At 40.2% G+C, this 25420-nt stretch overlaps 3 protein-coding genes across 11 annotated transcripts; 2 read left to right on the top strand and 1 right to left on the bottom strand.

The window, feature by feature from the left end:
* The first annotated feature begins 1847 nt into the window (after nucleotides 1–1847).
* On the top strand, nucleotides 1848–25397 carry gpr108 (G protein-coupled receptor 108). 9 transcript variants are annotated; one of them, XM_089131898.1, is made up of 24 exons: nucleotides 1848–2572; nucleotides 15367–15490; nucleotides 15781–15845; nucleotides 16265–16405; nucleotides 16809–16871; nucleotides 16988–17042; nucleotides 17142–17258; nucleotides 19036–19152; nucleotides 19516–19566; nucleotides 19663–19748; nucleotides 20326–20396; nucleotides 20493–20617; nucleotides 20781–20843; nucleotides 20932–21033; nucleotides 21102–21235; nucleotides 21324–21399; nucleotides 21546–21619; nucleotides 21710–21827; nucleotides 22696–22826; nucleotides 22916–22959; nucleotides 23197–23246; nucleotides 23321–23404; nucleotides 24047–24168; nucleotides 24262–25397. In XM_089131898.1, exons 6-24 carry the CDS (start codon nucleotides 17037–17039, stop codon nucleotides 24347–24349), a joined length of 1659 nt encoding a protein of 552 aa, XP_088988024.1. In that variant the 5' UTR covers nucleotides 1848–2572; nucleotides 15367–15490; nucleotides 15781–15845; nucleotides 16265–16405; nucleotides 16809–16871; nucleotides 16988–17036; the 3' UTR covers nucleotides 24350–25397. The 9 variants fall into 9 exon arrangements, with proteins under 9 accessions (XP_088988024.1, XP_088988020.1, XP_088988018.1 ...); XM_089131894.1 differs by having other exon boundaries at nucleotides 15367–15574; XM_089131892.1 differs by having other exon boundaries at nucleotides 15367–15574; nucleotides 15726–15845.
* Nucleotides 3445–4992, top strand: LOC120466854 (microfibril-associated glycoprotein 4). Its single transcript, XM_039655511.2, has 6 exons — nucleotides 3445–3709; nucleotides 3780–3830; nucleotides 3919–4119; nucleotides 4200–4296; nucleotides 4372–4539; nucleotides 4631–4992. The coding sequence occupies exons 3-6, from the start codon at nucleotides 3919–3921 to the stop codon at nucleotides 4882–4884; spliced, it is 720 nt and encodes a 239-aa protein (XP_039511445.2). The 5' UTR covers nucleotides 3445–3709; nucleotides 3780–3830; the 3' UTR covers nucleotides 4885–4992.
* Nucleotides 4743–7680, bottom strand: LOC120466853 (microfibril-associated glycoprotein 4). The gene is made up of 5 exons (XM_039655509.2): nucleotides 7660–7680; nucleotides 7372–7581; nucleotides 7195–7291; nucleotides 6942–7109; nucleotides 4743–6825 (listed from the first exon to the last, which is right to left on the bottom strand). Exons 1-5 carry the CDS (start codon nucleotides 7663–7665, stop codon nucleotides 6572–6574), a joined length of 735 nt encoding a protein of 244 aa, XP_039511443.2. The 5' UTR covers nucleotides 7666–7680; the 3' UTR covers nucleotides 4743–6571.
* Nucleotides 25398–25420: the final 23 nt, after the last annotated feature.

The following is a 25420-nucleotide window of genomic DNA, read 5'->3' as shown; positions in this document are numbered from 1 at the left end:
GATCATGTTGTTGTTTTAAATCCTCCTGCAGTAGGGCATGTATTGGCCTGGAGCCTGCTGGGAATCACCCTATTATGCAATATAACATGGCTCATGTTTGTTGTGATGTGAGTGTTATTCCTGCAGATCCTCCAGTGTTTGTGAAGTTGTCTTTCTATATGATATCAGCGTGAGTGTAGGGAGTGACCCTTGAGGTCACGGGGCCTTTTAAGGTCAAATCCACTGTTTTATTATTAGTAGTAGTATTTGGGATTTTTTTGATCTGAGTGTGTGCAGAAGTTCTTGAGAAAAGATCATTAGTGTTCTTTAGCTGGAATCCATGCGTTTAATAATATGCTTGTGATTTCAAGATTATGTTGTCGTATAGCACCATGTGTCAATATGTACGGATGTTTTATTAAACCCTCTGGTGCTCATCAGTCATTTTTGACTGAATTTTTTTTTTACTTCACAAAACTTGGTAAAGGGTTTAGTACGGAGGCGTATTGCATTCACTTGAAGAAAAAAAATCTACTCTGTTTTTCTGAATTAACAAGTTAATTATCTCAGAATTACGAGTTAATTTTTCATGAGAAAAAAGTTTTTGCTCTGTTTTTCTGAATTAGTGAGTTAATTTTTCATGGAAATTTTTTTTTTGCTCTGTTTTTCTAAATTAACTCGTTAATTCAGAAAAACAGAGCAAAAACTTTTTTTATCATGAAAAATTAACTCATTAATTTAAAAAAACAGCAAAAAAAATTCCATGAAAAATGAAGTCGTTAATTCAGAAAAACAGAGCAAAAAAATTTTTCTCATTAAAAATTAACTCGTTAATTCAGCAAAACAGAGCAAAACTTTTTTTTCTCATGAAAAATTAACTCTTTAATTCAGAAAAACAGCAAAAACTTTTTTTCTCATGAAAAATTAACTCGTTAATTCAGAAAACAGAATACTGACATTCAGATAAACTTTTTTTCTTATTAAAAATTAACTCGTAATTCTGAGATAATTAACTTATGCCTCCGTAAATACGCCTCCGACTCCGTAGTTTAGCACTTGCTATGTGAACACAAAAAACATGGACACTTGTGCTCTCATTGGAAATGAGTGAGACTTGTTTGCTCTAGTGGAAGCGTTTGGTACTGCAGCCGAACACACTCTCACTGAAACGTGTTTTGTTGTTGAGAAATCGAACCCAAATTTGGGACACGGCTCGTTTAGATTTATGGTTTTGGTTTTCTTGTAATATATATTGAAAATATATATTTTGTATTAAAATTTAAAAAAAATGTGTTTTTCATAACACCCACAATTCTAACTTTTAAGTTAACTTTTTAAAAACTTTTTTCACTTCAGCAATAATCTGCCAAGTGTTTTTAAGTCTGTGCTTTAAAGCATTCAAGATTTACGACAGTTGAATTTGGAAATTTTCAGGTCTATGCTTAAAAAGTGAATAAGTGGATTATAAATACCGCTTAAATATTACGTATTAGCATAAAATATTTTAAAAAGGAGGGTAAAAAAACAACCAAGAATTGAAATGTTCATGTTTTGGATGACCGCGGAGGAGCCTCGAGTGTTTTAGTGACTGAAGAACACACACGGTGAGTTATTCTTCAGCATTTACATTATACATCCAGAATTAATTTTATATGAAGTTGTCTTAGTAAATCCTTCTTTTAATTATGTTTAGATAAACCGAACTGCTGAGGAGAGATTGAAAAGACGACAGTAAGTTCATTGGTTTCATTCATTGTGTCAATCACATTATTAGAGACGGTTCCACCTTGATGTCAGTGTGATCTCTCTCTCTCTCCGTCTCGTTCTTCTCTTTTTTCCACAAACAGAGGAGCTTGAAAATCAGATATTCTCAAGACTTTGGGCTTCATCCAATCGCCTTGTACTTTATATAATGGGATGCGATAAAAGCCGGTAGCATGTTGTTTGGGGTTTTTTTTACCGATTCTTCGCCCGTCTGAGATTATAAAGCAGCCTGTACAATTATACGTTCAAAACATGCAAAATATTTTCCGAACACTGCAAAATACTCAGACGTGCTTCCCTGTAGGAGAGCAACCAAGGTAAGTGTCCAAATCAGTGATTATGAAAATAAAAATGGAAGTGTGTAGGAATGAAAGATCCTCATCGCCTGTGATTATATTCAACATTCGAATGAACTTGATCTGAAATGTCATGTTGGAGTGTTTCTGTGGTCTTTCACCTAGTAAATCCCCTTCCAATAAAACTGACTCATGTGTGTTTGACCTCTTCAGGTCACAGGCCTGTTTGGGCCTAACTCAGTTAATCTGTGATCTTTTGTTTGTGTGCTTTGAGTATTTGTGGAAAGCTGGTAAATTAGTTATTGAGGAACGTTCTTCATGTTCTGTTGGTGAACTGCACGATTTACTGGATGTATTTGTGCATACCGATGGTTTATAAATCATTAACAGGAACTGGGAATTTCCATGCTTTCACCATTTTGGATACGATGTTGGAAGAAATGTTTTTTCCAACATTGCTTCAAATGTATTTTGACACTGAGGAGGAGATATTTGAAGGAGAGCGAATCGTCTCCAACCGGGAAACACAGACGGTAAGTTACTGGTTTGCTCTCCAAAGCTTCTCTGGACATTCAGAAGTTTATATTATTTTATTAAAATGGTCTTTTTAAAGAATCGCTGCTTCACCACATTAGCACAATGCATCGTTGAAGAAATCCACTACTATTTCCCAAAACTAGGGCTGACAAACGATTAATTGCGATTAATCGCGTCCAAAATAACAGTTTGCGTTTACATAATATATGTGGGTGCACTTTGTATAATTATTTTGTATATATAAAAATGCACAAACATGCATGTATATTTAAGAAAAAAAAATATTATTTAAAAAAAATACTATTTTTGTATATACATGAAAACATTTCTTAAATATACAAGCATGTGTGTGTATTTATATATTTAAAATAATTATACACAGTGCACCCACATATATTATGTAAACACAAACTTTTATTTTGCATGCGATTAATGGTTTGAAAGCCCCACCCAAAACCATATTGCTGCAAAGTGGTCTTTCAACAACCATGTTGATTTATGATGTCGCGCTCATGGTGGAGTAATTAACTCCTGTTAGGGATTGAGTTAATGCTAGATGTTTTGCTATAAATTACTGTCTCAGTTATTTTGCTTTGTTTTCAGATTCAATCAGGCTCGTTCTTACACACTCGAGCTCGTTCGCACATGCGCACTCTTCAAAAATGATGATTTCAATCCCTCGACAAACTCAGACGTAAATGATATTTGTATGTATTCTACATAAAACACATAGATTGTTCTGAATGTCAGCTTATTTATTAAGTCGCTTCATACAGACATGAAACTGCTTCTAAGCACATGTCGATAGCTGTCGCTCCAAACACAAATCGTTGTGTTGTTCTGTGTGAATTAAAGTGATTTGATCTCTCATGTTTGTTGTCATTTGAGTTTTTCAGTGGTCTTATTTTTATAGCAGTAAAATTAATTATCGTACACATCTTTGAAATCCGACGAGTACTTCACATATGGTCAGGGAATCGCTGTGTCGTGACATTTTGGATGTTTCCTAAACGTGAAACAGCTGCCAGAGGATTTTTCCAAGATTGCCACAAGCGGACTTTGACTCAGAGGAGGAGCTCAGAAATCAGATATTTAAGGACTGTTTGTGCCTCAAAGACTGAAGAACCCAAACGGTGAGTAACTGTTTAATTCTCCAACATTTAACATAGACAAAAGTTCTTACAATTTTTAACACATTTTTAGATAAATTCATCTTTGCTGTGAAACTGCTGAGGAGAGATTGAGTAGACGGCGGTAAGTTCATTGGTTTTCTTGTGTCAATCACATTTTAGAGACCTTGATTTCAGTTTGATGTTCATCTCTTTCTTTCTGTCTCGTGTAGATGAAGGTGTTTTGGATGGTTCTTCTCCCGGTTGTATTGGGCAGTGACTGTAAATTCATGCCATTCGACTGTTCTGACGTCTATAACTCGGGAGAAACTGTCAGTGGGATTTACACCATCTATCCAGCAGGAGACGTTCCTGTCTGGGTTTACTGTCACATGACCTCAGATGGGAAAGATGAAGACAACGGAGGATGGACGGTACGAATGAGACTTTAGATCAGCAAAAACACATCAGAACACACATTATGAATGATATATTCTATATAAACCCATCACAGGTGTTTCAGAGGAGAATGGACGGCAGTGTGAATTTCTATCGGCCGTGGAGTCAGTACAAGAGAGGATTCGGGGCAACCGAGGGCGAATACTGGCTGGGTAAGATCTCACAGTGTGTGTCCGTTTGTGTGGATCATCATGTGTTTGGCTGAACGTGTGTGTGTGTGTGAACAGGGCTGGAGAACATGTACCAGCTGACGCGTAACAGAAAGTACATGCTGAGAGTGGATCTGGAGGACTTTGAAGGAAGGAAGGGTTTTGCTCTGTACTCGTCCTTCTCTGTGGACTGTGAATGTGTGGGATATCAGCTGCATGTTTCAGGATTCACTGACGGAGGAGCAGGTTGGACACGTTCATTCACGTTCCTCATGAATATTAATTTGTGACGTTCCAGTTGAGTAACTGTCCTCAATGACGCTCTTCTTCTCTGCAGGCGACTCTTTATCTGCCCATAATGATCAGAAGTTCTCCACCTTTGACAAAGATCAAGATGCCTATGCGAAGAACTGTGCCAAAGAGTTTCTCGGGGCATTTTGGTACGCAGCCTGTCATAACTCAAACCCCAACGGTGTGTACTTATGGGGGGAAGACGACTCCCATCACGCCATTGGTGTTGTTTGGTCAACCTGGAAGAATTACGCTGTCAGTATGAAATCCATCAGCATGAAGATCAAACGTGTGTCTTAGAGACGTTACAGTGCTTCTGAAGGGGAACATTGGACTTTTTACAACATTTAATCATGTGTTAATATCTCTTTGAAATGTCTGTTTGCATTAAAACCTTTCTTTAACTTACTATGTACATGATTCTTCACTCTGTAAAGCTTCAATAATGTCCTAGTGAATGCAGACTCGGAGATAGATTCTGACCTGACACTTCTCAAAATAGAAATATGTCCATCTTTCAACGCTACTTATCATGCACGATCGAAGCATATTGATTCAGTCATGGTGCAACATGACATCATGACTTTTGCGTAAACATATACGCCACTTTCGAGTCTGGTGGCGTGTTATCTCTACGCATTTTGAGCTATCCGCGTGTATGTCTACGCCATTAACGTCCGCGTCATTCCGCGTGTCTGTACACGCAGTCAAATCTCCAGTCATAAATGCCATTAACCACAGTGACGGTTAGGTTTAGGGATGGGGTTAAGGTAAGTCATATATTTATATAACGTTAAGTTCATAAACACGCTGAAAGGCGATTATGCGTCTTGATAGCACACCAAAAATGGAGATACGAATTGGCGTGTCATACACACGCTACTTCATGAGATCAGTCTGCATGGTGTGTATCCAGGTAAAAAAATACTGTAACTGTTTAAGTCTCTAGAAACAGATTTGAAACTCTCACGTGATTGGAGAACGTCTTGATAATGTATGTAATAGTTTCCTTAAGGGGGGAACGGAGACTTCACGTCTGAACTGAACCGAAGAGTTTGGATCTCGCCTAAGAAAGCGAGATCAATACCGGCAGAGCGGCTTGAATCTGCCAAGAGAAAGACACGTGCTCGCCAATAGAGGAGCCGTACAATGAAAGAATACAAATATGGGATCAACGTAGGGAACACAACATATGGCCATCTAGATAATCCCATGTGTGTATCCTTCCATGTTAGGCTTCCCTGTCGACAAACCCGTGTCTTTCCCTTGGCGGAGTGGGCTCTGCCGGTATTGACCCCAGCACAGGGGGCAACCACTGGGCGTACTTACGGGTGTTAGGCCTGGCGTCGGATGACTCTGCTACGTACTGCATTTCCTTAACGCTTGCATGATCAAGAAACATTTAAAAACTGGACGCTTTGATTTGATGGAGAACATTAAAAAAATGTTTATAACTTGTAACTTCCAAATGTACTTGGAACAAATTTTAGTTAGCTGGGTATAGGCTAATTTAATAAGCCTAAGTCCACTCGCGCACTGAGTGAGAATGTGTCCGCAAAATTCCACTGGATCTAAAACAGACTTTTGCTGACAAATAAACAGGGATATCTGTGTTAAGAAAAACTTACACATTCTTTTTTTAGGATTGTATTTATAGGAAAAGTATATCAGTTTATGAACAGCTGAATTTCTCGTTTACTGTTTCTGAGGTATATTGTGAAGAGAAATCCACACCAACACATAATACTTTTCATTGCTAGAGTTTATTGAAGTTTATTGTTGATTTGTTTCAGTTGTAGATTTAAAAAAGTCACCCAAAAAAATACAAATAATAATTGACGAGAGTATACACAACAACAGTCATACTGTGTATCCCAAGTTACCATACATAACATGATTTAACAAGTTTCACAATTAACAGAGGAAAGGAAATCCAAAACCTTAATTTGATTGTTTTGTTGTTTGTTTCTGGGAAACTCTGTAATGTCTAATACACACGTCTGATCTTCATGCTGATGGATTTCATACCGACAGCGTAATTCTTCCAGGTTGACCAACAATCTCCAATGGCGAAAATGGTGGGATCTTCCCCCCATAAATACACACCGTTGGGGTTTGTAGAGTGACAGGCTGTGTACCAAAATGCCCCGAGAAACTCTTTGGCACAGTTCTTCTCATAGACATCTTGGTCTTTGTCAAAGGTGGAGAACTTGTATCCATTATGGCCAGATAAAGAGTCGCCTGTAGAGAAGAAGAGCATCATTGAGGACGTCAGGTGCACATTTACTCAACTGAGCGTGAATTTTTTTTTGTGTGTGTGTGTGTGTGTGTGTGTGTGTGTGTGAAAAGTGTCCTACCTGCTCCTCCATCAGTGAATCCTGAAACGTGCAGTTTATACCCGTCAGTTTCACAATCCACAGAGAAGGACGAGTACAGAGCAAAACCCTTCCTTCCTTCAAAGTCCTCCATATCCACTCTCAGCATGTACTTTCTGTTACGCGTCAGCTGGTACATGTTCTCCAGCCCTGTTCACACACACACACACACACACACACGTTTAACGAAACTCATGATCATCCACACAAACGGACACACACTGTGAGATCTTACCCAGCCAGTATTCGCCCTCGGTTGCCCCGAATCCTCTCTTGTACTGACTCCACGGCCGATAGAAATTCACACTGCCGTCCATTCTCCTCTGAAACACCTGTGATGGGTTTATATACAATATATCATTCATAATGTGTGTTCTGATGTGTTTTTGCTGATCTAAAGTCACATTCGTACCGTCCATCCTCCGTTGTCTTCGGCTTTCCCATCTGAGACCATGTGACAGTAAACCCAGACAGGAACGTCTCCTGCTGGATAGATGGTGTAAAGCCCACTGAGCTTTTGTCCTGCTTTATAAAGGTCAGAACAGTCGGCCGGCATGTCTCCATCCTGACTGCAGCCGCTCACCAGAACAACAGAGAGAAGAACTGCCAAAAACACCATCGGCTACACGAGACAGAGAGAAAGAGATGAACATCACACTGAAAACCCTCTCTAGAAATGAACAGTTGTTGATGAACTTACAGCCATCTTCTCAGTTTCTCCTCAGTAGATCACAGTAGATCTGCTTTATCTAGACAAAAATCACAGATTTTTAATTTAAATGTTAACTGAATGTTCTATGAGGTAAATGAAGAATTAAACAGTAACTCACCGTTTGTGTTGTTCAGTCTGACACAAACACTCTTTATATACATGTCAGATTCTCAGACTCCTCCTCTGCGTTACAGAAGAAATTTACTTAATGACACATCGTTTTTGAATGCAAATAAAAAAAAACATCTGTCATCCTTGATGCAAACTGTACATGTACTGAGACAAAATTGTATTTGATCTATTCAGTACATATGCTTAATCTGGGTCATTTAGTTTATACCTTCAGTTTGAGTTTGGATTAATTTCCTATCATGATAAATTATTATTTGGATGTAAATGTGGTCTCTCTCATATAGTGCCTTATTTCATGAACGTTCCCTGTGTAGTTTGCTATGCTTGCAGTGCCTTCGGGGCTTGACCCCATATTATTATTAGGGCCCAAGCCTTGAAAAGGCGAAGACCCTATTGTTTTCCTTAGGATTCTTTTTTTTCTATTATTATTTTTCTTACGACTATTCTGGCACTTTGGGGGCCCTTAACCTGCTCAAAAACTCTTGAAACTTTGCACACAGGTCAGAACCCGTGGCCATCAGGGCCGGGCTGAAGCTGGTACCCGGGCGTTGAACAGGGTTTGGAAAACTTGATCCATGTATCAAACACGCTTGCATGAATTAATACGAAACTCAGTACACTTGTAAATCTCATCAGGCCAAACAACTTTCCTGCTCTAAGTTTCACTCCAGCCGATAAACGCATGCTTTGTAATTTGATGTATTCCTCCCAGGAAATTCATTCAATCACCACCGAACTCAGAGTGCATAAAGTCAAGACATTGAGGATGCTAAATTACTTACGGATTTTTGATATCTAGAACGGTTTGGCTGTGGCGAGAAAATTAATTTTAGGACGAGAAAAAAACGTGATGTGTATATTGTTCTCGTCAAGCCAAACAACTTTCTAATTTACAGTCATTAGCTCCGACCAACAGAAAGTCAGATATTGTGGTTTGCCCGGTGCCTTTAGGTAATTAAAGGAAACCGGGGTTGCGGTGCCACTGGCTTGGACCTGTAATCGCTACTCGCAGCTATATTTATTATTATTATTTTAAAAATTCTTGAATGGAAGTCAATGGCAGCCCATTGACCTGTTTGGTGTGTAAATTTGTGAAAACTGACACATAGATAGAGGAGAGTCTGAATATTGATTGATCATTTTGAATTGTAATACGTAGAAACGACACTTTTTCTCTGATTCTGGAGCTCATGCCGAGTTGAATGCATTCATTCTTCACCAAGGTTTGCTCAGTTTCGGAACAGTGCCATCTACTGGTCGAGATATATAAAAAGGGCCTTTTTCAAGTTTGACCAAGTCACAAATTAATTTCTTTAGATTCTGTTCAACATGTGGTTGAGTGATATCCAATTTAATTTAGCCATTTATATGCTTATAACTCGTGTTCTGTTTGACCTTTCATTACCTGAAACTTGTCCCTTGTCCACCATTTAGATTTATTGCTTTAACCCTTTGACCCTTTGGAATCACACCGGTGTCAAACGAATCAAACAGAATATATAAGCTGACAACGTGTTATATTCATATCGGATACACATTGTAAGTATTAGGTAACTTCTCCCACTTACTTTCATGTACGAGCAACATGACATCATGACTTTTGCGTCAACATACACGGCAATTTCAAATCAAGTGGCGTGTTATCTATACGCATTTTGAGCTATCCGCGTGTATGCGTGTATGTCTACGCCTCTGCCCGGCTCTATCTGATATAAAAATTCAATGAACATTCTTGTATTAAAAGTGCTCTATGAGCAATTTTGATTGATTGATATATTTTAATTTTTTGTTTTTTTTAATGAGATCTAATGTGTGTTGGAGCAGAGAATTTTCACGTGCAGAAATACACAGATCCGACAATTGCACGCATGCACTTTAAATTAATCATGTTAAAAATCCTTTTTAATATGCTAAACAGTATGAACAGAATAATTGTATAAATGTATTGTGCCTTTTTCAAATAATTCATTGGCTGAAGTGTTAATAAAAAGCAAATTCACAAATTCACACACTGACCACGTCTTTCGCGTACATGGCCTCTCGATGGATGTGGTGTCCGACAGGGGACCCCAGTTTATGTCTAAATTTTGACGAGAGTTTTGTAAATTACTGGGAGCGACGGTTAGTCTGTCCTCAGGGTTTTATCCCCAGAGCAATAGCCAAACCGAGAAAGCCAACCAGGATCTGGAGAGGGTGTTGCAATGTTTGGTTTCCAAGAGTCCTTCATCATGGAGCCAACAACTGGAAGTCATGTTACATGTAATTGAGCCATATTTACAAAAGAACAGCCACACACTATGAAAGATCCATTACATCAAATGTTCCAATGTCATTTTCTTCAGGACATAAAATATTAATTGAGTTTTATCTTACAACAAAGCTCTATATTTATCTATGATCTGGTTGTTGATGTTGAATACTAAACACACAATGCCTTGTGAACATTCAAATGAGATCATATTGCAGTCTTATTAGAATCACAATGAGCTTTATTGTCAAGTATGTTTACACGTATGAGGAATTTGTCTTAAACTGACAGATCCCACATAGCAACATTGTTTCGGCCCAGGTCCGGCCCACATCTGGCACTTGAGGGATGCGGATCTGGCCCACATGCAGCAATTAATGATGGCCCTTGGGTGGCCCACTCCTGTTTGCCAGATCTGGGCCACAAGCAGGCCATAGCAATGCCACATGTCAGCCAAGAGCAAAGAAATAAACCACAACTGGACTTTATCTGAGCCACAAAATCTGTGCATATTAAACATGGAGTCATCTCAACCTTAAAGGATAATTCCGGTATTTTACACCTTGAGTCTATTTTGTAGTTTGTTTTGAATTAAATCGCCTGTGACAGCGTTAGACTGAGTGTCTATGGGCATGCACAAACATGTCCTTAAAACAACCCTTAAAGTTCATTTTCAAAACTGTGCAACTCACCGAGTGGTTGGTGGTGCTTGTTCGATTGTTTATTAGTGGCTGTACTTCAAGCAGGGACATGTTTTCTGATTTGATTTCAAAAACAACACATTTCAGATCGCTTCTTATTTAAAAAACGAAATAAATGAATCTACTAGAGTTACCTGGAGATGTTTTATTTGTTTGTATTGGTATATCTCCTCGCTCGGTCAGAATGCTCTTTCCTCTTTCTCTGTTCCTCCGACAATGCTTTCCTAGTTTTCTATATCTTATATGCCGGCTCCGCCATGACGATAGTGTGACAAACTCCATCCTTCTCGACCTTGTTCCTGGATATGTGCAGTGTTGCCTCAAAGGAATATGTTACATCGCGAAAGCTGATATCACGCGATACTTCCTGATGCTGAGGCCGGCGAGCCGCCGATTTTTCCGCACACAGGCACCAGGGGGTGTCGAGACGCCCCCCATTCAACCCGAAAGAAGTCATATAACCATTTCAATAACTCTGAAGCTGTTAAATTAAGCTAAAATAACTGCATAGTGTCCCTTTAACAAAATATGGTTTGGGGCAGAAAATTAGAAAAGGATCTGCAACATACAGTATATCTGTACTTAACAGTTTACCATATAGAAATTACATTTTTAAAGTTGTAGTATTTGTAGAGGAACAATAACACACGCAGAGACGGAGCCAAGTTGAGTGCTGTTTACTTCATCGTATTACTCTAATACAGATCAGTTTCCGGGGCGCGAGAGCCCCCTCCCCATTTTACCGTATTTCCTCTAATACTGATACTATCATTACCATACAGTATAAACCACTACACTCCTTCCCCCTAGATTTGAACCCATAACCAAAAAATAACTGTACTGTTATCACTATTTCTTAAAGGAGAACTCCGGCGCAAAATGAACCTTTGGTCTAATTGCACATTGTTACCTAGTCAACCGTTATCTGAGATTTGTTTTCATGATTGCCGAATGTAAATAGTTTTATCTATAAAAACAGTTTAGCCTATAACGCTAGTATAACGCTAGTATATAGGGCATAGAGTAATGACAAATAAAAATCGCTTGTTATTACCACTAACAAGGCTCAAAATAGCCCCACAGTAACACAACAGCATAATAAGGGTCTCTACATTCAAACCGAAGCATTGAGAACTTTGTCAGTGTCCAAACAGTTTAATAAGAAGATATTTTATACACACAGTCAACTTCACGAATACAGGAAGAAGCCATCTTTCAAAAATAAAATTTTTCAACAGTCCATATTCCGTAGGACCCAAGACACTCAGAAACACGTCTGTTTTCTTCTCAGCATCAATCTCATTTGCTGACAGCCATCTTTCAAATCGTTCTAGATATGAATCAAAATCTTCTTTCTTACTTTCAAATTCTGGCACTCTTCCTATCAATGCCATCTCTTCCGGTGTATTCATTATTTAATTTCTTTACAAGTTTGCCTCTTCCAGCACACTTCTTCCTGGTTCCTTAAAATAATCTCCGCTTTTCCTTTATAACTTGCTTTGTCTTGCAAGACACATTTTTTTTAAATTTTCAATAACATCCACTCACCACAGGAGGGCGCTCCTTTTTCCTAGCCGCTTGGGTAGCTAGCAGTCTCGGTTTCCTCCGAACCAGAAAACAGGCGGAATATTGCCTTTTTTACTGAGTTTCCCTTGTCAGATATCTTCAATATCCTTCCCGATGTGGATTCATTTACTCTTTATCCTTGTCGCCACTGTAGTATTTGTAGAGGAACAATAACACACGCAGAGACGGAGCCAAGTTGAGTGCTGTTTACTTCATCGTATTACTCTGATACAGATCAGTGTCCGGCGCGCGAGAGCCCCCTCCCCATTATACCGTATTTCCTCTAATACTGATACTATCATTACCATACAGTATAAACCACTACAAAAGTTACAAGCAATTTTTTTGTTACATTGTCAGTAATTCTGCTATTTCCATTTTAAACCACCATAACGCTACATATGCGATTGGTGCAAGCGTTGCTCAGGCCCCGTAATGTCTGCTTGCTGCTATAATTTGAATTTGTTTTTTGCAAAATTTAAAAAATAATTCCTTTTTTATGATAAGTCATACTGCATACGTGGACCATATATTTTCCCTAAAAAAACAAACGATTAACGAGGGGGAAATACAAATGCTGGTTTCTTCCTGCAGCATGTCCTTTAATTAAACAAAAGATTGTATCTTGTTGATTCAACATAGATTGATGTTTGTCGTCCTGGAAGATCAGCTGATTGCTATGACTCAAGAGTCAAACACACTGTTCTTCAGACTTTTCTCCCCCATTTTTCCCACAGGTACAAACAGAAGATTTTGCCTTCTGTATTTTCAGTTCCCAGCATACTTTGCTTGCGTGTAACTGCATGGAAAGAGAAAATGTCTTTTAGAGCAAGACAAGAAAAGCCGAGACATGTTACTGTTTAATGTTCTGTCATGAGGAGGTTGAGACGGGGATTATTTGATAATAAAACTGCAGAAATGTGTGTGAGGGTTCTTGCTCCATAATTAAAGGCATAATTAAGCATTAACCTCTGGGAAAGGGTAGCGAGCAGTCTGACTTCCGACCAGCAGTGCCACGTCCCCGTCAAACAGGAGAATGGTAGTGGTTTGACAGTTGACCCATCAGCTGATCCAAGCCTATGCCTAGGAGAGTGAACTAAGGCCAAGGCCTGAACTAAGGCAGCTAATAAGGAGATTCTAAGAACTGTGCTCGATTTAAATGAGTCCTGGTAGGAATGCAGAAATCCTCACAGAAACTAATGTGTGATGTTGCCTGGCCTATATTGGTGGCCTCAAAAACACTCCAATCAGTGCAATCGGAGTAGGCTTGTAAATGCTGCTCTGCTTCATTAGCGCATCTCACAGAGACCAAGAAGACAAGATCTCAGAGTTCTGGAAGGCAGTGTTGTAGTCGAGACCACCTCACTCGAGTCCGAGTCTAGACCGAGACCAGAGAGAGTCGAGTCCGAGTCAAGACCGAGACCAGAGAGAGTCGAGTCCGAGTCAAGACCGAGACCAGAGAGAGTCGAGTTCGAGTCAAGACCGAGACCAGAGAGAGTCGAGTTCGAGTCAAGACCGAGACCAGAGAGAGTCGAGTCCGAGTCAAGACCGAGACCAGAGAGAGTCGAGTCCGAGTCAAGACCGAGACCAGAGAGAGTCGAGTCCGAGTCAAGACCGAGACCAGAGAGAGTCGAGTCCGAGTCAAGACCGAGACCAGAGAGAGTCGAGTCCGAGTCAAGACCGAGACCAGAGAGAGTCGAGTCCGAGTCAAGACCGAGACCAGAGAGAGTCGAGTCCGAGTCAAGACCGAGACCAGAGAGAGTCGAGTCCGAGTCAAGACCGAGACCAGAGAGAGTCGAGTTCGAGTCAAGACCGAGACCAGAGAGAGTCGAGTCCGAGTCAAGACCGAGACCAGAGAGAGTCGAGTTCGAGTCAAGACCGAGACCAGAGAGAGTCGAGTTCGAGTCAAGACCGAGACCAGAGAGAGTCGAGTCCGAGTCAAGACCGAGACCAGAGAGAGTCGAGTCCGAGTCAAGACCGAGACCAGAGAGAGTCGAGTTCGAGTCAAGACCGAGACCAGAGAGAGTCGAGTTCGAGTCAAGACCGAGACCAGAGAGAGTCGAGTTCGAGTCAAGACCGAGACCAGAGAGAGTCGAGTCCGAGTCAAGACCGAGACCAGAGAGAGTCGAGTTCGAGTCGAGACCGAGTCCATAGAGAGTCGAGTCCGAGACCAGAGACGGTCGAGTCCTAGTCGAGACCGAGACCAGTGAGGGTTGATTACCTAATTTACTTTTAATTACTTAGAGAAATCCTTCTTTTTTTTTACTAAATTTACTTAGAGTTGAAAAAATAGTTGTTGGTGATAAAAAATGGTGTTAAAAGCAATTTTATTACAATTTGTCATGCGCAGTTGCGCACTAGAAAATCACCAATCACTGGGCGTGTCAATCAATTTAAAGACATATTTTATTAACATACATTAATAATCATGAAAAATATTTTGAATTGAACATGAGTGGACTCGGGAATAAGTGCGAGTCCTAAAAAAAAAATGTTCGAGTACGAGTCAATTCCGAGTCCAAATGCACACGAGTCCATGACAAGACCATTAAAATATGGTCTCGAGACCGAGTCCGAGACGAGTCCGAGTCTCGAGTACTACAACACTGCTGGAAGGAGTGTACAGATAGAGCAAATTTAAAATGTCGAGGGCTTTGTAAGCATACATAATACTTTTCAAATCGATTCTGTATTTAACAGGAAGCAATGCTTACACTTGTGAGTCTCTGTCCTTGGGGACGTTTATACACTGTAAAAAATATTGTTGTTTAACTTAAAAAAGTAAGTAACCTGGTTGCCTTAAAATTTTAAGTTGATTGAACTGGAAAAAGTGAGTTAATACAATGAAGGAGATTAATTTAATCATCAGAAACTCAAAATAATAAGTTATCTCAACTAAATAAATTATTATAAAGTTGATTTGACAAAAGAAGAATATACAAACGAAAATAGGTTGTGATAACAAATCTTGAAAATATTTTTTACAGTGTAGTGTTTTCTCGAGGGTTTTATGTTTCTCTTTTTGGTCTCTTACTTTCACTTCCGCAGGCCGTCACTGATTGGCTGTATTATATCTGTCAGTCACTCGTAACGAGTTTCCCTTGTGAGGCGGGGTCCTCATCATCCGGATGCTTGACACTTGGAGAAGCTCTACTGAAGACGCGTGTTGAAGGTGGAGACCCCTCAGAGCTAAACAGTTATCCAATCTCCAAACTCTCAATACTGGCAAAGACCCTTGAATCAGCTAAATTTACAGGTAAAACAGTTCTCATTTGATAATAATATTTTAAACAATTTTCAATTTGGTGTTAGATCTAGCCACAGTACCATTACTGCTGCTATGGAGGCAATAAATGATCTTATTTGTGCCTTAGACAGAAAACAGAATTGCGCTGCTTTATTTGTAGATCTATCCAAGGCGTTCGATTCTGTTGCTGAACACATTTCGGGATATTCCCACAGATCTACTCCGAATCAATGTGTAGAAACATCTCAAAGATGAGCTGGAGAAATATGAAGCACCTGAGGTAAAGATCAAAGGTCATAGAGTCTAAATACTGTGGTATTCTGGCTGAAATCAGGGGGATATTTCAGTTGTTTTCGTTTTAATACATTTGTCTTTTTTTCTTTGTCTTTAAATACTATGGAGTGCTGATTAATGTGAGAAATAAAGTCATTGAAAGCATTTTAGCATACGGTTACAAGATAAAATGTGAAGAGAAATTTTTTTTCACAAGGTAGGCCTCCTGTCACAGTGTCTGGTTGTGTTTCCCTTGTTTGTCACTAGAGGTCCTCGTTCGCACAGTGTCCTTCACAGTTGACTTCAATTCCCAGCATTCTGTCTGTCACTCATCAGCTGTTTCTCATTACCTTGTTAGATTGTGTGTATAAATACCCTGTCTGTTTTAGTACGGATTCCTTATTTTGTGTCTGTGTTTGTTCCTAGTTCCTGCTTTGTTTATTTGTTTTGACGTCTTCTTTTGGATTGACCCGGCATGATTGACTACGAGTTTGGATTGCCCTGATACTAATTGAACTACTGCTCATGGATTATCTGCCTCCCGTGTGGTTAAGCGTGACACCTCCTGTATGTGTGTCATTTCTGTCCATATTTCAAGATAAATCAAAATGAAAGTTTTACAAACTGCTTTCTGTCCAGTGCTTAACCCAAAAACAATGTAAAGATTGCAATGAAGATTTTTGAGAACTGATCACATAAACAATATAAATAGTGTATTAGACGGATTTCACCCCCCTTTAAGGATGGACATTTTTGCAGTTTTTGGAAACTGACTGTATGACTTTGCATTTCAAGCCTGCTAACCATGTAACTTATCCACATTTCGTATTTCACCATTGTGCAGTGTAAGAGTGACTGAAATGACATATGCTCTTACTGATTAAGTCAGTTGATGATGCAAGTGATTCATCGATTTATAGAAATCCTTTCTAAATAAAAACAAAAAGCAATTTTCTTTTGTAACACAAAGGAGGAGCATAAAAATCTAACAGATATAAAGAGTGACTGATCAACACAAGGCACAACACACACGGTGAGTTACTGTCTCATTCTCCATCTTTTACCTTTGACATTTCTACAACAGTGGAATTCAGAACAATGACCACAAACAACAATATGATGATTTTTTTTGGGTTTGATTTCTTCCAGATTTAAAAATAAAACCCTGATTATAATCTGCAGTGAAGACTCTGAGACGATGGCGGTAAGTTCATTCACATTTACAGCGACTGTTTTTACTTTTATTGTAATTTCAGAGTGAACTGATTATAAGTGAGGATCTTGATCAGTCGTGTCTCTCCAGATGACGGTGTTTGTCGCGGCTCTGATCTCTGTTTTCACGGCCTCTGTTGTGTCTGTTCCTGATGGATTCGAGCCGGTCGACTGTTCTGAGTCTGACGTCTACAACTCAGGAGAAACAGTCAGTGGGATTTACACCATCTATCCAGCAGGAGACGTTCCTGTCTGGGTTTACGGTCACATGACCTCAGAAATCTCCATGAAAATATGTAATAGATGTAAAGTCGGATTGCTGGATTTTTAGGCATTTATTTTGGTATGTGGCACAGATATTTATCATTGTTATATTTACAGAAGAACTCAATTTACAAGTATTCTGCTAACCATGTAGCTTATCACTAGTATTTCAACATTGTGAAATGCAAGAGTGACTGAAAGGACAGATGCTCTTACTGATAAAAGGTCAGTTGAAGGTGCGAGTGACTCAACAAAGTTTCATGGTCATTGAACTCGATTAAATTGCCGTTCTGTCAGAGGTGCGTTGATGCTGTACTTTCCTGCTGCTTCTCCACTATCCTGTCAAAATAAAGCCAAAAAATTATTTAATAAATAATAAAAGAAACAGGTGGCGTGCTAGCTCATTAACGCAAGCTATGTGTCTATAGAATCAAGTTTTTTGCCATATACATTTCTTCTGTAACACAAAGGAGGAGCATAAGATATAAAGAGTGACTGATCAACACAAGGCTCAACACAAACAGGGAGTTTGGGATTAGTTTGTTAATTACACATTGCTGTGTTATTACTTTAATATGTTTAATAAAGTATCTCCCATAAACACATGCTATATATATATATATATATATATATATATATATATATATATATATATATATAAGCACAACTCACATATAAGGTTATGTTGTTGAACACGGCTAATTTTCGTGACCAACTTTTTTTGACCAATCAAAAATTTGCGACCTCGAAATCGCGCGGATTCTTCTCGAAATTACTGGATTTCGCCCGCGAAATTTCCATGAGAAACTATAATAAATGTGACCATAACTTTACAACACACGAGCAATTATGCTATTTGTGTAGTATAACGCAAAGCATGCGTTAAACACCAATATTTACGATGTAAATTCACTATAATAGCAACGGTCAACCTGTGATGAGCGCGTCCTCCCGCCAGAAAGGGCGCCAGAGTGCAGGAATGCGCGCGGCCGCGGTCGGTGGTGACGTGTATGCTCTCACGCGTCCCGGAAGTGAAGCTGTAGCTGGAAAGAGTTTGGAAACAAACCGTAAATGTCAATCTTTTGACGGACAGATTGATCGTTGACAGCGCAGAGATTGACAGGCAGTGTGTGATGATGTATCGCGGCGGTGGCGCGTGCGTGCTCGTGATGTTAGCCCTGACGGTGTCGGAGAGCGGCGCGAGGATCCACCAGCTCAAACTCAAGGTCTCTCACACTTGTTTATGCATAATTATCTCACTAATCTAATTTATTCACCTCCTTCGAGCGTTTCTGACACATATCTGGGGTTTCATCGGGTCGAACGATGTATTATTAAAGTATTGACCTATTAAACGATTTTCCTCATGTATTTTGCTTTGTTTTTTATTATTTATCTCTTTTATTTTATATTTTGTTTCATATATCTTATGTAATGATGTATTTATCATAAAACCACTAATTTATTAATCCATTTGACTTATTTGATGATTTACCTAATCAATTTAGCTTTTTTATCATTCATCTCTTTTGCTTGAGCATTTGTTTCAAATATCTGATGTTTAATCTTATGTTATTATATAAAATTAGACATTTATTTAATCTATTTAATGATTTACTTTATTTGTTTAGCTTGTTTTTTTGTCATTTATCTCTTTTATTTAAGCTTTTTCACATATCTGATATGTCAACATCTTATTCATAAAACTGTCTCTCCCTCAGAACGAGACGCGGTTTGTGGTCCACCTGAACACGTTCGGGTATTTCGCCAACGGGACTCTGGATGTGCACCTGGTGTCTCTGAACCTACCCAAGATGAACGGCGGCAACAAGGCTCCGGTGAGTGTGTGGTCTTTACTATGAGCCACAAACCTGTAGGCTATAGGCTCTTAGACTCTTTTTATTTTAGGTACATTAAAACAGAACACAACATGAGCTGTAACTCAGGCCTGTGACCAGTGGAGGAGAACTAACACTGGCTTTTGGGTGATGGAGAAATAAATATGGGGAAAAATCAAAATTCCCTAGTGAAGAATACACTAACCAGTTTGTAGTATATGTGGAATTAAGAGCTTTTTAGGGCTGGGTATCGAGTTCGTTAGCTAAGGTAATAATCCCTAACAATAGTTCACGCGGTTATGCTCGTGTGACGTGTGCTTCGTTACTGTGGTCGCCACTCATCATGAAGTGTGTGTGTTTCAGGTGGGCTTTAGTTTGGCTCGGTCTCGAGTGACCGGGATCCTGACCTACACTGTGAGTATCTCATACACACACACACCCCTCTCTCTCTCTCTGTCTGTGTATGTGGGTCGTCCTCGTGTTTCTGACGGTGTGTGTGTCGATCTTCAGGCTGAGGAAGTGGAGGAGTGCATGTTGCAGAGAGAAAAGAGTGAAGATGAGCTCATCCTCTTCATCATCGACACAGAGAATCACAGGTACTTCATCTGTTTCACACACACACGCACAGATACCGTTAAAAAACACAAGTCGCATTCTGGGTTGGGTTGGGTTGGCTATCGTTTAAATTTTAAAATGATTTCGTTCACATTTAGTCTTATTGTTAAACATGTAATTGTATCTGAATATCATGAACCGACCGAAGAACACTTACACAGGTTTAAAACACCACAAACAACTTATACACACTTCCAGCATTATTAAAGACATGTAAACACTCAGTGATTAAAAAAAGAACAAATAAAAGATTGGCACTCGCGACAAATAGATAAAACCGAAGAAATATACGATTGAAATAAACAGTGTTTCAAGATTTCCAGGTGCAGAAACTGTAATCAAATGTAGAATAACACTGAACTTAATAAAAAAAAAATTTTTTTAATTATTTAATACATTGTATATATTACATTATAAATATAGTTACAAAAGTTGAGAGAAATCTTACTAATCGCTGAACTTCATTAACAAAACTTATGATTGAGTTTGTGATTTTGATATTGTTTGTGATTATGATTGTGTGTTTGTGGTATTGATGATGATTGTGTTTGTGTTCAGTGTGGCTGTGAAACACTTCGGACAGTCTGACATTGTGCTGGAGTCCAGACTGAAGACTGGAGGAGGAAAAGGTAAAACACGTGTGTGTGTGTGCGTGAGAGGGAGAGTGTGTGTGCTTGAGAGAGAGGGAAAGAGTGTGTGTGACGGTGTTGATGACTGTGTCTCAGCGAGGAGGAGGAGAGGAGAGTCGGTCGGAGAGCACAAGGAAGAGAAGAGTGAAGATGAAGCCGGGAAACAGAAGGAAACGTCCCCGGATCAGTCCAAAGCTCCTGTGAGCACCGCTAGCAAACCGGTCCGTACCCCGCTATACTGACATCACTCTGCTCAGATCTCGCCCTCTATACGTTTCTTCTGTGTAGACTCATGGTGTTCAATTTATTTGTGCACTTCTCAAAACATTTGATTTCTAAAACCCTGTTTAAACTGTTGTCTGTGTGTCACTGATGGTGAATCAGGTGGAGAGTTTGAACGGGAAGACGCTGGAACTGGAACAACACGGAGATTCATACAACTTCAGCGTGAGAAACGTCTTACACACACAGTCACACACACACACTCTCTCTCTCACACACACACTGATGACACCATGCTTTCTCTCTGTCTCAGTTTCGTCTCATCATGAGCTCGCGATCTCAAGGCCTTTACAACCTGGACTTCCAGAACTGCAACAACATGAGGCAGAGGAAGCCGAGTCCTTATTCTCTACACGTGAGTGTGTGTGTGTGTTTGATGGGGGTCTTCACATGTATAGCTAACCAAACGTGTGTGTGTGTCAGGTGGAGATCACAGAGAAGAACCCCAGAGGTTATCTGTCGGCGTCTGATATTCCTCTGCCGCGTCTCTACATCTGCATGGCAGCGATCTTCTTCACCGCCGCGGTGGTGTGGACATACACACTGCTCAAGTACAGGTACACACACACACATCCACCGCACTGCATCTGTCACTGTGAGTAAACGCTGTGGTGTTTATGACGTGTGTGTGTGTGTGTGTGACAGGTACAGTGTGTTTAAGATCCACTGGCTGATGGCAGCTCTGGCCTACACTAAAGCCGTGTCTCTGCTGTTCCACAGTGTGAGTAAACACTCTTATTTGCAACTCTTAATTTAGTATTTTTTGTTATTTTAGTACTTCAACTTGGTTATTACTGTGATTTATAAATGATACAACAGCGATATAAATAACTCGTATATGTATAAATAACGTTTGTCTTCCTCCAGATCAACTATCACTTCATCAACTCTGAGGGTCATCCTATCGAAGGCTGGGCCGTCATGTACTACATCACTCACCTGTGCGTATCTCACACACACACACACTTCCCTTCTGTTCTCATTACGCATGTTGAATGTCATGTCATGTGGTGTGTGTGTGTGTGTGTCAGGCTGAAGGGCGCTCTTCTGTTCATCACTCTGGCTCTCATCGGCACTGGCTTCGCCTTCGTCAAATACATCCTTTCAGACAAAGAGAAGAAGATCTTCATGATCGTCATTCCTCTGCAGGTGAGAGTGAGCGCAAGAGTGAGAGTTTAAGCACGAGAGTTTTGAGCGCAAGAGTTGGAGTTTGAGCGCGCGAGGGTTTTGAGTGCAAGGGTTTTGAGCGCGAGAGTGAGAGTTTAAGCACGAGAGTTTTGAGCGCGAGAGTTGGAGTTTGAGCGCGCGAGAGCTTGAGCGCGAGGGTTTTGAGCACGAGGGTTTTGAGCGCGAGAGTTGGAGTTTGAGCGCGCGAGAGCTTGAGCGCGAGGGTTTTGAGCACGAGGGTTTTGAGTGCAAGGGTTTTGAGCGCGAGAGTGAGAGTTTAAGCACAAGAGTTTTGAGCGCGAGAGTTGGAGTTTGAGCGCGCGAGAGCTTGAGCGCGAGGGTTTTGAGCACGAGGGTTTTGAGCGCGAGACTGTGAGCGAGAGAGTTTGAGCGTGAGGAGTGAGAGTGAGAGCACGAGAGCGAGGGTTTGAGTCGCGAGGGTTTGAGTTTGAGCGCGAGGAGTGAGTGTGAGGAGTGCGCACGAGAGTTTGAGCGTGAATGTTTGAGTCGTGAGAGATTGAGTCGCGAGAGTTTGAGTTTGAGCGCGAGAGTTTGACCGTGAGAGTTTCAGTTGCGAGAGTTTGAGTTTGAGAGCGAGAGTTCGAGTCGTGAGAGTTTGAGCGCGAGAGTTTGGGTTTGAGCGTGAGAGTTTGAGCGCAAGGAGTGAGTGTGAGGAGTGAGCACGAGAGTTTGAGCGTGAATGTTTGAGTCGTGAGAGATTGAGCTAGCGTGAGTTTCAGTCGCGAGAGTTTGAGCGCGAGAGCGAGAATTTGAGGCGTTAGAATTTGAGCGCGAGAGTGAGTGTGTTTCTGATCTGTTGTCAGACACTGATGTTGATGTTCTGCTGCAGGTTCTGGCTAACGTGTCATACATCATCATCGAGGAGACGGAGGAGGGGGCGAGTGAATACGCCCTGTGGAGGGAGATCCTGTTCCTGGTGGATCTGATCTGCTGCGGAGCCGTCCTGTTCCCCGTCGTCTGGTGTGTGTGTGTGTGTGTGTGTGTGTGAGGCTCGTGATCTGCTGCTGTTCTGTGTTATCTGACGGGTTTTATCGTTGTGTGTCCAACAGGTCCATCCGGCATCTGCAGGAGGCTTCCAACACAGATGGCAAAGGTGTGTGTGTGTTTTATCAGTACAGTTATCGTTATAGTTACCAGTATAATAATCAGTATTGTAATCGGTATAGTTATTAAGTTTCATTATAGTTATTGGCACAGATATGAGTATAATCATCAGTACAGTTAATTATTGTTATAAACGGTATTGGTTTTTAAGTTCTCATTGTTCTTGTTTGTGTATGAATGTTTGTTTGTAAATACACAATGCTTGTGTGTGTTTGTTGTCTTGCAGCTGCCATGAACCTGGAGAAGTTGAAGCTCTTCAGACATTATTATGTGATGGTGAGCCGTTTCTTCCACTCGCATCTACTGGAGCTTTATTCAGATCAGTGACGGCGTTTTGTGTCTGTCCTCAGATTGTGTGTTATATCTACTTCACTCGCATCATCGCGATCCTGCTGAAGGTCACGGTGCCGTTCCAGTGGCAGTGGTGTCAGGAGGTAATACTCAGGAATACTCCGTGTTTTTAATCCCGTGGCGGAAACAAGCCTCCATTGTATTTTTACTGCGGCAACAATTTTCGCTGTGTGTGACGGTCAAAAATGACCATGGGGATTTTATGGTACTAAATTATATTTACACTTTATTTATAATCCATTTATCCATTTTTTGAGCATAGACCTGAAAATTACATTTCCTATTTAAACTGAGGTAAATCTTGAATGCTTTAAAGCACAGACTGAAGTTTGATATCGTTTCAAAGATGACGCTTGGTAGATTATTGCTGAAGTGAATAGTTGCGGAAATTTACGCAAAAATACTATTTTAAATTTTTATGTGAAATATACATTTTCAAATATAAAATCAAAGCCATAATTCTAAAAAAGTTGTTAAAAATGTGAGCTTGATCTCTATAAAGGAGCGTTCAGTAAGAGTGTGTTCGGCTGCAGTACCGAACGCTTCCACTAGAGGAAACTCTCATTCACTTCCACTGCGCTCGTTTCTGACCGCGAGCAGCTCAAGTGTGAATATTTAATACAGGACCATTTAGAATGTTTGAGTCATGTCCGTGATTTTTTATTTTTATTTTTTCTACCGAAGACCACCAGAAAATAATCTGTGTAAATTAATTTATTTTGCAGTTTTTAGTGGAGGTTTCTACTCTGATCTTCTTCGTCTTGACGGGATTCAAGTTCCGTCCTGCGTCTAATAACCCGTATCTCCAGCTGCCTCAGGACGAGGAGGACCTGGAGATGGATGAAGTGTAGGTCTCTCTCTCTCTCTCTCTCTCTCTCTCTCTCTCTGTGTGTGTGTCAGAAGTTCAGTGTGTGATGTTTCTTCTGCTCTCCGCACACAGTGTAACAGAATCAGGAGCGCTGGAAGGCATCCACAAGGTGAAGAAAACGTCTAACGGCCGAGAGAGACAGAGAGAGGTTGCGTTGTGAGTTTCATTTTGAAGAGGGCGGAGCCTGGACTTTAAGCTCCTCCCCTTCCAGGGAAACCGCAGACTCGCTATGCAAGTGAAATAAAGACGGGATGGGAGAAGCGTGTGAGAATAAAGCGCACCTGACGCGACTTCCGTCAGTTTCCGTGAGCGAACGAGCTGATTTTCCCATACGGACTCTGGGGCGGCGGTGACGGACCCAATCTTTCGCTTTGGTTTACAGTAATGATATGGTCACTGCTCTGTCCGTTAATTTGTTTTTTTCTTTCATTCCAAAGATTTACAATCATTATACTGGATGTGCTCAATTAATTTGATTTTAGCCTTCTTTAATTTCCTATTATTTAACCGAAGCTGTTTGATGGTGTGTGTTTTTTTCTGAATTGATGCTACTGTTTGTATATCATGTTTATTCTTTTGTTGTTGTTGCTTTTTTTTTATTAGACGGCTGGAGGTTGTTGTTGTTCATAAAACAGGTTTGTTACCTAGACACCATCAGTTACGCTGAAACGTAATCTGAATGAAACCAGTGTTTCTTTTTCCTCAGACAGATGGAATAGGTGGATTTGTGGCCGTTATATAAATATATTTAATGTGTGTTTCACTGGAGTCTAGGACTGTTAACATTTATATTCTGTCCTGGATGAACTCCTGAGAATTTTATCAGACGTGATAACGATTGGCACCAGTAATGATTTGTCTTTCTTTTGCTTCTTTGGAGTTGGTTGTGATATATTTTTCTGATGACTCCATCTACTCTATGATTGAAATCAATCCTGTTATAAATGAAGGACTAGACACGTTACACTGCAGCGTTGCCGCCAAAACCAACGGTCAACACTGAAAGCGCGCGAAACTTCAGTCATGATAATATGACGCTGTAGTTCGGTTCAGACGTGAGAACTTCACTCCAGTTTTTACTCCCTCCTTCAATGCTTTTAGTCTGGCTAATATTTCCAAAAACTGAGAAATAAACTTTTCCTGCTTGATTTATTTGCTGGTTTATCATGTGAATTGTGTTCGAGTTTAAAATAAATCAAATAACTTAATTGTCGACTCGTTTCTTTGATTT

Source organism: Pimephales promelas, chromosome 6, assembly GCF_988280905.1.
Source record: "Pimephales promelas chromosome 6, fPimPro1.hap1.1, whole genome shotgun sequence".
Taxonomy (NCBI): Eukaryota; Metazoa; Chordata; class Actinopteri; order Cypriniformes; family Leuciscidae; genus Pimephales; species Pimephales promelas.
Note: the sequence above shows the minus strand (reverse complement) of the source record. Positions and strands in the feature narration are given on the sequence as shown.

Coding starts and splice junctions, on each gene's coding strand:
- LOC120466854 (XM_039655511.2), top strand. CDS start 3,919: ATGAAGGTGTTTTGGATGGTTCTTCTCCCGGTTGTATTGGGCAGTGAC. Junction 4,120..4,199: donor AAGACAACGGAGGATGGACG/GTACGAATGAGA, acceptor AACCCATCACAG/GTGTTTCAGAGGAGAATGGA. Junction 4,540..4,630: donor ATTCACTGACGGAGGAGCAG/GTTGGACACGTT, acceptor TCTTCTCTGCAG/GCGACTCTTTATCTGCCCAT.
- LOC120466853 (XM_039655509.2), bottom strand. Junction 7,292..7,371: donor AAGACAACGGAGGATGGACG/GTACGAATGTGA, acceptor AACCCATCACAG/GTGTTTCAGAGGAGAATGGA. Junction 6,826..6,941: donor ATTCACTGATGGAGGAGCAG/GTAGGACACTTT, acceptor TCTTCTCTACAG/GCGACTCTTTATCTGGCCAT.
- gpr108 (XM_089131898.1), top strand. Junction 17,259..19,035: donor TCTACAACTCAGGAGAAACA/GTCAGTGGGATT, acceptor TCTCTCCCTCAG/AACGAGACGCGGTTTGTGGT. Junction 22,960..23,196: donor TTCCAACACAGATGGCAAAG/GTGTGTGTGTGT, acceptor GTTGTCTTGCAG/CTGCCATGAACCTGGAGAAG.